The sequence below is a fragment of the Setaria viridis genome, chromosome 1 (genome assembly GCF_005286985.2).
Source record: "Setaria viridis chromosome 1, Setaria_viridis_v4.0, whole genome shotgun sequence".
Classification (NCBI taxonomy): domain Eukaryota; kingdom Viridiplantae; phylum Streptophyta; class Magnoliopsida; order Poales; family Poaceae; genus Setaria; species Setaria viridis.
The window spans coordinates 32462726-32475640 of NC_048263.2; the positions used below are offsets into that span (position 1 = coordinate 32462726).

Here is a 12915-nt window from a genome sequence, read left to right on the forward strand (position 1 = left end):
CTTAACAAACATGACAAAGCTATGCCCACCCGAACCAAGGTCCCCTTTGCTTCTATACTTGTCAGCCTCGAATTTAGCAGTCAGTGCCGCCTTGGTCCAAGAAAAAGAGATCGATGGCAAATTAAAACAAACACTACTTTACTTCACATCAGAGGCACTATCAGGCTCAAAGCTGTTCTACTCGGAGTTGGAAAAAATTGCCTATGTTGTAATCATGGCAGCACGCAAGCTAAGGCATTACTTCGAGAGTCACAGAATAGTGGTAATCACCAATCAGCCGCTTCACGATCTCTTCACAAACAGGGAAGCCTCGGGAAGAATAACAAATTGGGCATCAGAGTTATCAGAGTATGTCGTGGACTTTAAAAGAAGATGCACAATCAAATCCCAAGTCCTAGCGGACTTTATAGTAGATTGGACATCCCCATGTGCTAGCCAAACTGAGATCGGGATCCCTTGGATCATACATTGTGATGGGGCCTGGTGTGACAAGGGGGCTGGGGTATCTGCTATCATCTCTTTACCATCGGGCGTCAAAATAAGATACGCTGCAAGGCTTGATTCCACAAGCAAAGCAAGGTCCATGAACAATACCACCGAATATGAAGCATTGCTCTTGGAGCTAAGAAAAATGAGAAACTTGGACCAACAAGTATTTATTGTAAAGATGGACTCGAAAGTAATTCAAGAACATGTTGAAAAAAATAGCAAGGCTAGAGAGCCGGAACTTGTCAAGTACCTGACCGCGGTAAGAGCGATGGAAAAATACTTCAAGGGATTCACTGTACCGCACATCCCGAGTGAAGAGAATGATGAAGCAGATAGGCTAGCAAAAGCACCAGCACAAAATCAACCTATGCCTCCTGATGTATTCTTCGAAGCCATCTGTACGTCATCAACAAAAGAACCAGCCTCGAGGGTTGTGAATGCAATAACCAAATTTGACTGGAGGGCTACAATCATGGCCTATCTCAGGGGACATTTCGAGCCTCACGACGAAGCCAAACTAAGTAGAATGAAGCAAAGGAACAGGGGTTACGCAATAGTCGATGGAGAGCTGTACAAATCTAGAATATCATCTCCTTGGCTAAGTTGCATAACCATAGAAAATGGAAAAGAATTGCTAGCTGAAATTCACAGTGGTTTCTATGGTTCACACATTGGAACCAAGCCTTGGTGGGAAAAGCCATAAGGCAAGGTTTTTACTAGCCTACTACAATCCTCGATGCTCGAAGCTTGGTAAGAAGGTGCGAGGCTTGCCAGAAAACAGCCAAGCAACAAAAGGTACCCTCACTTCCAGTACAACTCATACCGCCAACTTGGCCGCTACAAAGATGGGGCATGGACTTGGTAGGACCACTGCCAACCGCTCAAGGGAACTACAAATTCGTGGTGGTGGCAGTTGACTACTTCACCAAGTGGATCGAAGCTAAGTCATTAGCAAATATAACCTCGAGCTCTTTGCAAAAGTTCTTTTGGAAAAACATCATCTGCAGATTCGGAGTTCCTAGAGAACTAGTAGTGGACAATGGAAAGCAATTTGACCGTAATGATTTGAAGGAACTCTATGCAAGCATAGGCACTAAAGTAAAATTTGCCTCGGTATATCATCCTCAATCAAACGGAGCTGTAGAAAGAGTAAATGACATAATCTTTTCAATCATAAAAAATATGTGTTTGATCAAAAGAAAGGAAAATGGGTAGATCAGCTCCCAAGGGTAATATGGTCCCACAACACCACAACATCAAGAGCAACAGGTTTTACACCTTTTTGACTCTTATTTAGCTTTGAGGCAATGACGTCTGAAGAAATCAAGAACGAAAGCCTGAGAGTGCTGAAGATCCAGGCTAACTCAGATAATGAAGAAATCAAAAAAGACATGATAAAGCTTGACATACTACAAGCAGCAGAAAACCTTGACAAGTATCAACAGGAAATGAGAAAGTGGAGAGATAAGAAAGTGGTCCAAAAAGAAATCAAGGTGGGAGACCCAGTCATCAAGAAGAGAAAAAACTGGGAGAACCTTGGGAAGTTGCAAGAAACTTGGAAATGGCCATATGTTGTCACTCGAAGCAACAGGTCCGGATCCTTTTATCTCGCAGACCATCTTGGAACAGAGTTACCACATACATGGAATGTGGACAACTTACGCAAATACTACCCTTAGTCGGCACATTTAGCAAAGCCTTCGACTTGTGAATCTATAAACAATATTGAGGGCACAAAATTTGCCTTATCGTATTTAGTTTTTCGCAAACGGACCGTAGTCTTTTCCTTGTTAGGGGGGCTCCACACTAGAGGCAAAGTTTTTAACAAGGCAGATCCATGTAAACCTTTTACTATTTAGTGAAATACAATTCCCCCTATGTCTTGCGATCATCAAGCCTCAAAGAGGCTACTAACTTGCGTTTGTGCACAAGGAAATGCATTTATAATGCGATGGAAACTTGCGTTTCTATGCAAGATCTACAGTAAAAAAACAACAAGTTGCGGAACCTCGAATTTCTGTACGATGGAAACTTGCGTTTCTATGCAAGATCTACAATAAAGCAACAAGAAGTTGCGGAACCTCGCATTTCTGTGCGATGGAAACTGATCTACAGTAAAGCAACAACAAGTTGTGGAACCTCGCATTTCCGTGCGACAAAAACTTGCGTTTCTACGCAAGGACTTGCGTTTCTACTCAAAGTCCATAGTGAAGCAACAACAAGTTGCAGAACCTCATTTGTTTCCAAGAGACGAAAAAGTGCGTTTTTGTTCAAGTATGAGACAAAAGCAAAAATAAAATGCAAACATTCGAACCTCACTCCCATATGCAACGAAGAAATTCTATCCAACCTTGTAGGTTAACAAGTGTCATGAGATTAATTTTTATAAAATCAATCTAACCTCGAAGATCCAAAAGCTCTACAGTCGAAGTAACCAAGAGTTGCAACTTCGACCCAACCTTACGTTAAATTTTTAAGTCAACAAAACTTAAGAACAAATCTTTGTTGACTTATCTGCAAGTTACCCAATCTATAACTTAACTTGTAATTAGAAAGACACTAACCAACATTCTTAACGCAAAGGGATGAAAAGAGCGGGGGTGACGTTTTTTAACAAAAAAGCTCTTCATATGAAAAATATTCTAAAACAAAGATACAAAAAAAATTTACTACAAACAAACATCATAAAGCTTTAGCTGCCTAAGTAAAACCCTCGCACAAAGGAATAGGGGGGTGACATTTTTTCAAAAAAGAAAAACGGTGCTCATTCCTTTATGCTATGAGTTTTGCTAAAAATCCGAGAAGAGTTTTTATCGCATAACAAACTCTCGAGCCAAACATAAAATCAACCTCGAAGCAAAAAAGATTCACAAGGGATAGTATATGAAACAAAAATAGGATAACAAGCACAAATAGTTAGCAATGTTAAAACAGCTAAGGTTAAATAAGCCATCATTTACACCAAAAGTTTACAACCGCTAAATTTTACAGGCACCAAGTGTTTCATTTCATAACCTTAAAACACTACAGCAGTCAGTTTTTTCATTTCTAGCTTCGAGCACTATTCCTCGTGTCGCCCAGAACCATTAGCTTTACCTTCATCTCTCAAGCCCTCTCCCTTGGCCTGTTCAAAAGCGAAACAGTATCAGTTAGAAAACAATCGGAGAAAATATAAAACCAAAACAAGAAAGATAAAAAGCCCAAACCTTCTCAAGATGATCTTGAGCAACTAGCCTCGCATGGGCGCGCCCAGAAGCAGCCCAAAATTGTTTATAGAAATTTCTCTTCGCAACTCTAATATTCTTGGACATTTCTTGTTCTTCAAGCTCCGAGGCTAAGGGAAACTAACAGCTACGTGCCCCAAACTTGAGAAAGTTAGAACAACCCTCATTCTCCAGCAGTTTGAGCATGCCCTCGATGCAAAACGAGGCAGCATAGTCGCTAGCTCCAGTTATAACCCCGGGTAAATACTCGAACTTCTGGTCCATCCAATTGAACATCTCCTTTGCACCCTTATCGGTGGGGAAAGGAAGAGGTTCAGCGCCAAACTCTGCTAAAGCCGCTTTATACCCATTGTAAATATCTGTAAACCTGGCCTTGAGCACCTGTTCCGCTCCATCAATAAAAGCTTTCTGTTCCTCGAGGTTCTTGGCAAGCGTATGAATCATTGTGTTTCTTTCTTCACAAGCTTTATCATTTTCGGCACAAGCCTTTTTCAAAGACGAGATGGTTGTTGAGTCCTCCTTTATAGTACTTCGAAGCTTCTCCAAAACGTCAATATTATCTTGTGAATTTTTCTCCAAGCTCTCCACCCTCTGAACGAGGTCACTACATATTTTCACAAGCAAATCCTTATTCTTCTGCAAGTCAGCATTGGCCTCAGAAAGAGAAGTCTTGAGATTATTTAAGGCACTATTTTCCTTCCTCAACCTCGCGACTTCAGTCTCGAATTCCACAAATCTAGTGCTACGGTTGAGTGTGTCCTTCTCCCTCTCCTTAAGCCTCTCGATAGCTACCTTACCAGCAATTACAACCTAAAAAACAAAAGCAATGAAAACAAATAAAAAATCGAGAAAAGGGAAAAAATTGATGAAAACATAGAAACCTTAATAGTTCCAAAAATAATACCTTATATCCGAGGGTTGCTGTTATCCTGACCATATGATCAGGGTCAAAACACCGCAAAGATTTCTCATATTTTGTCAAAACGAAGGGCACCATATAGGCAAGCAAGCAAACAAAGAGTGAACAAGACAAGAAACAACCAAAATACTAACTTTAAGGATCAAAAGCGCTGCCCCGAGCATCATCTTCAACAGATAGCTTAGCTGTTGTAGGGACTTGAGGAACTCTATCATTTTCCTCTTCTTTCTTGATGCTCTTCTCAAGAACCTCATCTTTGTCGGCCTTAGCCTTGCCCAAGGCTTCACTTGCTGTCTCATCTACAGCATGGAGTGAGTCCTGAGTACCCCACAATACTGGTGGATTATAAGGGTCGTCATCCTTACCTAGCCCGAGCACATGAATAGATAACAATTTTTCTTTAATATTGGTGCCAAAAGCCTGGTTGTAGCCAGCAACAAATGGAGGCAAAGTGGAACTTTCGGGTAAAGGGTCTACTCTGAGAAGTAACGGGGGCTCGCTATATACCTCTCTAGCTGCGTCAACAGTATTTTGAAAATCCATCAAAAACTTAATAGAGGCACCGCTGGAATCAACAAGGCCTAACTTAGTCAAAAATTTGACAATATTTTTATCTGGCTCAGCAGGCACTGGATTAGGCTTGTCTGTCTTACTAGCAGCAGCAGCCTCGAGTTGCACCTCTTTCAGAAGAGACTTAGCCTTAGTTTTAGGCACTAAGACAAGGTCAAAGACAAATCCTCATCCAAAAAACCTCATTTTCCTCTTCATCCATGGCGCTGACAATTCTAGCCCCACCAACTGATAATTTCCTGGTCTTATTGCCAGCTTTCTTCAACTTCAGACCAGCAAGAGCATCAGCAGCCTCAAGTTTTGGCATTGTAGCTTCTGGCTTAGCCTCGGGATTAAGATTTGCGGGCACAGAGCTCTTAACAACCCTAGGTTTCTTCCCAAAGATGCTCACCTGTTGATCATCAGAAGAGCTTTGACCGAGCAAGCCTCTCTTTTTAAGAGCCTCGAGGATGGAGGTTTTTAGATTTCTTGCTGACCTCGTTCGCAAGCTTAGAGGCCAAGTCCTCAGATTTCTTCTTCTTCCCTTTGCCACCATTCCCACCAATTTCAACTGAGCCAGTCAAGCCAGCCTCATGCATCCGCTTGAAGGGCTTATGAGGCTTGGCGTGAGGCTCGACCTGAATACCCATCTCAAAAAGAACACGGTTTACTCAGAGACCTGTGTAACAAACTTGTGAGCAGACAAGTACTCACTCTCATGATAGGGTCCAACAATATCCACAGCTCGCCTTTCAACCTCGTCAACAAAAATGCCGGCGTTAACACTCTCCGACAAACTCAATCCAAAAATAGGGTAAGGGACTGGCCTAGGGTACCACAATACAGACTTCATCACGATTTCCTTTGGTGCCCATCCGCTAGAAAGGTGCTAAATGTCTACCGCCAAAAATTCCTCAACCAAAACTCGCCCAGCAATTGACGAGAAGGCAAGGACAAAAGCCTCTTCACATTCTTGGAAAGCTTTTGACCTTAGGAATGGAGGAGCAGTTGTAACGTCCAAAGGCGACAACAAGGTAAAAAATAGATAAAACGACTGACTATAGCCATCAGATATATCCATCTTAATATAGAACCAATAGTAGAGCCAGTCGTCGTCCCATCTATTCTTTTGCGCCGAAGAAAGCTCAACTCTGGTAATTTTCCTGTTTTCGTTTTTCCTTTGAGTCATGAACATGCAACAGTCAAATTGCGTTTTAAAAACGTCATCCTCATCATCAAACTCCACTCTTTTGTTTTGAACATGAAGCTCAAATAACCTCGCAAACCCATCAACATCGATCGCACCTCCAAAAGTATGCTAAACCCAGTAAATTTGGAAAGTTCAACGAAAGAATTAGGGGTAAGCTAGTGAAGTTTGGCATTGTGTCTTTCTAAGATCACAGTCAATGGGAAACCACAATCCAGCGGTAAAGAAGTCCCTAAATACCACAACCTTGCCAATTTGCGGTTTCGGCACTACCTCATCACCAGGGGGCCTAGCAACACCCTCGGGAAAATATCCTTTACTCACATAGAAATCAATAGTATTATGTGAAGCCAATGATCGCCCAAAGCACAGAGTAGGAGGGTACTCGTCCTTGCCAGCCATTAATTCCGATGGGTCAGCCTCTACGTTTGAAAGATCCTCCGCACTATCAATATCGGAAGAAACCAAAATTCCACCAGCCTCGCCAGACCCTTGTCCCTCAACAACGTCGTCATGTAACCTCGTTTGTTCCGCTTGTTCTTCGGAAGACATCAGCTTCGTAGTTTGCATAATCCGAGCTAGCTGAAAAGCACACAAGCAGAAAATCAAAACGAAATAATAAAACAAGAGTTAAGCGAGAATGAAAAATTAGACAACATCAATACCTTTGAAGCTTTGAAGATCAAGGAAAACAGCATAACAAGCACGGATGTTAAAGCTCCAAGCTCGCAGCGCGCAAAGTAACAACAAGGCGCGAGGGTAATCCAAGGCGACTCGCACCCCCACCTTTTATAGGCACGCTAACGGGCGCGAACAGGCATCTCGAACCTCGAACCGTAGCCGAAGTGTTAAACAATCAAAAGTCAACATGAAAGGCGCAGAAAGTAACCATTGGCTCATCTCTCCTCCGACCCTCGAGGGTGACTTTTTTGGTAGAGCGATCCTTTGTCACGGGTTCGGCCCGTCGAAGTCGACTCTTGCCCACGAGAGGATACTGTTGGGGATCATCCAAAAACTACATAACCTCGAGCGCCGTCAGTAGGCAAGAATAGCTTAACCTCGCAACATGTCGATCAAGATTCGAAACTTGTTAACCTCGCTAACTCTGGACTGACAATCTAAACTCATCTAACCTCGCACCCTCTTTGCTATTTTGAGACTTCGAAGCTAATAGCTATTGGTTGATAACTGATATGCAATTTAACTTACCCTCGAGTGTTCGAAGCTAGTCTTAAACATCGAGCTTTCAACTCTGCTTTTTACTCAAGATCATAACAAGATCAGGCGCCACGAGGTTAAGCATTTCTCCTGGGTCAAGGATTTAGCCACGAGGCTAAGGACTTCGCCTAGCTCGAGGGTGGCGGTTCGAAGCTTAAAACTTGATCCGACGCAGAGAAGAAATCCCAAGGTTAAAAGGAGATGAAGGCGTAAGAAACGTAACTGCATGAAGACGTGACAAACGTGACTACATGAAGGCGTGAGAAGCGTGACTACGTAGGAAAATTCAATTTATACACGCTACCCTAATAATCTTTATATATTGTATATTCTAGGAATGTAGTAGATGAGGAAGGACATTTTTCGAATGTAAAGTGACCCATGGATCACTGTATAAAAGGGGAGTCCTACCCCGTATTGTAGGAGGACGGATGGTTTTTAAGTTGCGAGTGTTTTTTTCCGTTCTTTGAGACCAACGTGCGGATGAGCTTGTTGTCTCTACTTCGCGCAGCAGGCCGTATTCTTCCGTCTATACGTGTAGTCCTGCATCCCCGGAGGGAGTAGCTACCACAATACTAGTATGTGATGAGGTGGCAACCCAAAAATTCGCCGACGGGAATTATTCCCGGGAAACTCGTCGGAACATTTGCGTACTTGCGATTCGCTCCGGCGTCGCTTTCGCGTCCGGCGAGTCGTTTCCACCACCCATTTGGCCGCCGGGCCACGCATCCAGAACGTTCCTAAATTCTCGCCACCTCCTCCTCTCCCCGTGACAGCGCCGGCGCATCTTTTCCTCCCTCTCTTCCTTTATCTCCCCCCGCCTTTGCGCCCCCCGCGCAACAGCGCCGGGGACGACGAAGGGAGGCGTGACACGACGAGTGGATCGGCTGCTACCTTCCAAAGGAGCGACAAGGAAATCCGGATCATCTCCTGTGCCGCCGACAGAGACCCTGTCCCCCGGCGAGCGCGACACCTTCCTCGCTCGTCCCCGGCGCGTAGCCGTCGTCCTAATAGGTGCGGGTACGAGTACGACGACGAACGTGCTGAACCGGTCAATGGCCTACATGGGACGGCGACGAGCAGAGGAACGTCTAGAACATGCGAGTGCAGCCAGCAACAGCATCAGCACGCAGAGACCACGTCTGACATCCGGTCGGGTTCTGAAACATGAATCCTAAAAGTGCTGAACGCCGTCGAGGAGTCGACGGATCGACCCGTCGATCCCCGGTGTACAATGCACGAAGCTTTGATCGTTACGTGCCCCGGCCAGCCGGCCGCCGGTCGGAATCTGAATCCCCGGTCTGGCCAGTTTCCTGTTCTGTTCCCGCCGATGTCTCCCCGGATCGATCAGCTGATCACTTGCTACTCTATTAGCTAGGAGTGCAACATGAATCCACTGGTACGCTATCATACAGAGACATGAGTACACGAATACTACAATATCCTCCTGCATCGCGGGGGTTCATGCGACCGCGTTCCACTCCAGCAGCGGCCATGTATCCCACAGGTCCGGCGTGGTGCAGAAGGGATCGGGCAGGCCCCCGTACGCGACGTGGTCATCGTAGCAGTACTCGGCGGTCGCCGCCGCCGCCGATTCCTCCGAGACGTCTACCGCGGGCGTCACGGCGCCGTCGTCCTCCACCACGCAGCTGGCGCTATTAGTGTTCCTCCTGTCGTCGGCCGCCTCCGCCCCGTTGACCTCGCAGCTGCCGCTCTGCTGCTGCTGGTCTTGCCGCCCGTTCAGCCTCCCCTTCAGCTCATCCAACTGCGCGCATCATCATCAATCCAGCAGACACCGTCAGCAATTAATCGGTCAGTCAGAACCAATTGGAGCGCGCGGCCGCGCGAGGGATCGTCGGAATAATGGATGGGAGTAAAAGTACCTGGGTGGCGAGCGCGACCTTCTCCTGCCGGAGCGACTCGACGCGGGCGTGGAGCGCGTCGTACTGCGCGCGGAGCGCGGCGTAGTCGTGCTCGAGCTGCTTGGAGCGCCACCGGGCGCGCTTGTTCTGGAACCAAATGGCCACCTGACGCGGCTGCAGGCCCAGCTCCCGCGCCAGCTCCGCCTTCTCCCGGGGCTCCAGCTTTGCCCGCCGCGCGTGGAACGTCGTCTCCAGCGACCGCACCTGCTCCTCCGTGAACCGCCGCTTCCTCTCCCCGCCGCCGCCGCGCCCCGCGCCGGCGGGGTCGTGGTCCCCGGCCACCATCAGCTGGTGGTGCATGAAATGGCCGCCGCCATCCTCGTACGGGTGCCGTGGCGGCACCACCATGAACTGGCAGTCGCGCTCCATGCCGTCCTCTCGGCCGATCGATCGAGGAGACGCCCACACGTCTCCGCTCGCTGTCGCGGCTCGCCGAAGCTTTGCCAATCTGGCTAGCTCCAAGTTACTTCTAGCGTTCTACCAGGCGCCAGGCAGCGCAGTCGTAGTAGCAGTGGAGTGGCGCTCGGGGCACGGCGCAGCGGCTCTTATACCGTGCTCCGCGGCCGGGTCCGACCGGCGCGATGCTCACACGTGGCGCCACTCCTGGCGGTCGAGAACATGTAGGGCCCTCCGGTGGCTTGGCGCCGCGTCCAGGTGTTGCGCATCGGGCCGGTCGCCTCGCGCCACCCCCCGCCCCGATCGATCAATCACCCGCATGCACGGACGGAATGGTTATCCGTCTCTAGGCCGGACACGTGGTGCTCCGACAGGGGCTGGAGTGCGCGAGCTTCCATTGGCATGGATGGCCAGGTTCCGGCAACAGGGGATGCGAGTGCGAAGCGCGTAGGTGGACTGGGCCGGGGGGCAACGTCGACGTCGTCGGCGGGACCGCGCGGGCGGCGGGGAGCTTCTCCGGAACGGGACGCCGAGGTGGCACGGCGCGGCAGGGCAGTGTGGGGGTACTCCTTTTTGTCACGTTGCGTGAGCGCGCTGGCTCGCGTGGAAGGCTGCCGCCATCGTTACGGGGTATGTCTGGGTGAGGGGTCGCTGTACTCCTTCCAGCCGGAGCCCGGCCGCTGGCGGGAGCCCAACACGTCGCTGTTCGGTGTTCAGTTCCTAACGCATCTCCTCCTCCTCGATCGGGCCGCTGAAAGTCAGATGAGCTTATCGGCGTGCTGTGTTTACGTGTCCCGCGAGCCGCTCCGCGTCCAACAGATGGTCGAACCGCCGGCGCGCGTGCTCTCGCTCTCCGGTTCCGGCAGTCCCTGTACCCGTGCAGCTGTTTTCGCTCTGGCCCGTGACGTGAAGCCCTCAGCTGTTTTCAGTACGTGCCCTGGAGTAATTCGACGGATCCGGAGCTGATGGTCACGGTTTGGACTAATACGGTAAGGAAATCCATATAGTAAGAACGAGCCGAATGCTAGCGCACGCCTAGCTAGCTCCAGGGGAGAAAAAAAAGGAGAGAGAGAAGAACTGCCGAGTTTCTCGATCACGACTAGCTCGAGAGAATAAGAAGTGGCACACGTGGCAGGCGTTCATGTGCTTGCGCTTGTACACATCCATTGCCGTGCAGGTTAGTTTTAGTGTCGTCATCAACGGGGTTTCAACCCTTGTGAAGTTCAGGCAAGTTCCGGCACGTGATTCGCGCACCGATCAGCCCCCCTGCAGCTGAGCTCGGTACTATGTTGAGTCATCGCTCACGTTAGCGCTCGAGTTAAAATAAGAACACGCTGGTTCAGGCCTTCGCCGGAGCCACAAATTTCCAGGCGACGCAACGGCAGCCACATCCCACAACGCCACCACCAAACCGCACCGGTCTGAACTCGGTGCCAGCCACCACCCAACGCCGATCCGTACCGACGAGAATCTCCCGAGGTCTTGCAGTTTTTTTTTAAATTTAGGCTCCTTTGGCAGAGGTTCGCCTGCGGCTTTTCCACCAGCAAGCCCTGCTAAAGGACCATCTACAAAACAGCTTCGGGGAAGAAGCCCCTCAGAACCTGCTCTCTAGAGCCATTTGATGGAGGAGGAGTCCAAAAACCGGCTCCTCACAACTTCTTCCTGTCGTTCCCACCTTTGCCCTCGGAGAGCCCGTGGGTGGAGGTGAAGAGCGCGGCCTAGTTAGAGACGGCAACGGCAAGAACGGGAGGTGGGGGTGAGCTACAATGGAGGTGTAGCACCCTGGTGGCGGCGGCACAACGCGGTGGAGGCGGCCTGGCGACGCGGCGCGGTAGAGGGTAGGGACGCGGTGGCGCGGTGGAGGGTAGGGGTGTGGAGGTGGAGGCGCGGTGGAAGAGGAGGCATGGAGGGAGGTGAGGTGCGGTGTGGAGGAAGGAGGTGCGGGTAGAGGATAGGGAAGAGGGAGAGATTTTTTAAGGACCGAAGAGAAAGGGATCGAGAAGGAAAAAAGAAAAGAGAAAAAATAATGAAAAAAGAGAAAAAAATAATGGGAAGAAAGGAGAAAAAGAAAAGAAAAAAAAAGACTTATCCATGTTACACAGCTAGGAGAAGCCGTTTTGCCAAATATTTTTTTAACTAGACAAATTGAAGCTAAAAAAATGCTTCGTCGGAGAAGCTGCAGAGCCACAGCAATCAAGCAAGTAAGCAACGCAAGCATGATGACCCCCAGCCCCAGGCGTATAATTTTTTCGTCGTACGATGCCTTGCGCGACCGAGCTTGTAGCCCCGCACGCCGCGGCGCCGACACCTGTGCCGCCTCCGAGGTCACGGCTCACGAGCAACCTGCGTTAAGGATGACCTGTCGCCGGTGAGCCAATGGGTAGCGCCGATGATTTAGCTTAGTTAATTACTCCAGTCCACTCGATTAAGTATCCGGCAACCGCCGCCGGGGCCCGCGCGACGACGTCGACGGGCCGCGGCACGCGGCCGCGCGCGAGTGGCGAGGAGGCCCGCGTCAACGTCGAGCGCGCGCCCCTCGTGGTGGGGGGTGCGGTGCGGTGCTGGTGCGCTCGTCGACGGCGGCCAGGGAGCCCCGGGGGAGCGGTGCGTGGACGGAAGCTTTTTGTCACCGCTCGGCTTTTCGCATAGCTTTCCGTTCTTCCTTTTGTGCAAGTGGTAAGCTTCCAACCAGCACTTGGCTGGGTGCACGCACTTCGGGGAGGATCATAATCTGCACGATCATTGGGAGAAGTTGCAGCACGCATCTTGCCAAGCATATCTGATATACAATGTGATCTATTGATGACACGGTTGTGCATATCGTCCATTACCTTGGAGATGTGGTGCTACAGCAACTTCAAGAGCCTGCTAATCTTACCTAAATATTCTTTTAAGGAAAAAAAAGAAGAAAAAATGAACTCCAACCGTCCACTAAAACCTTCCCTAATTTTTTTTGACGCTAAAAAACAGCCTGCCACCGCGTATATCTTA

General features: G+C 49.0%; 1 protein-coding gene across 1 annotated transcript; it reads right to left on the minus strand.

Annotated features, from left to right (window-relative positions):
* Nucleotides 1-8762: 8762 nt before the first annotated feature.
* LOC117862491 (homeobox-leucine zipper protein HOX24) lies at nucleotides 8763-10057 on the minus strand. Its single transcript, XM_034745984.2, has 2 exons — nucleotides 9490-10057; nucleotides 8763-9371 (listed from the first exon to the last, which is right to left on the minus strand). Exons 1-2 carry the CDS (start codon nucleotides 9895-9897, stop codon nucleotides 9069-9071), a joined length of 711 nt encoding a protein of 236 aa, XP_034601875.1. The 5' UTR covers nucleotides 9898-10057; the 3' UTR covers nucleotides 8763-9068.
* Between the last annotated feature and the right edge of the window lie 2858 nt (nucleotides 10058-12915).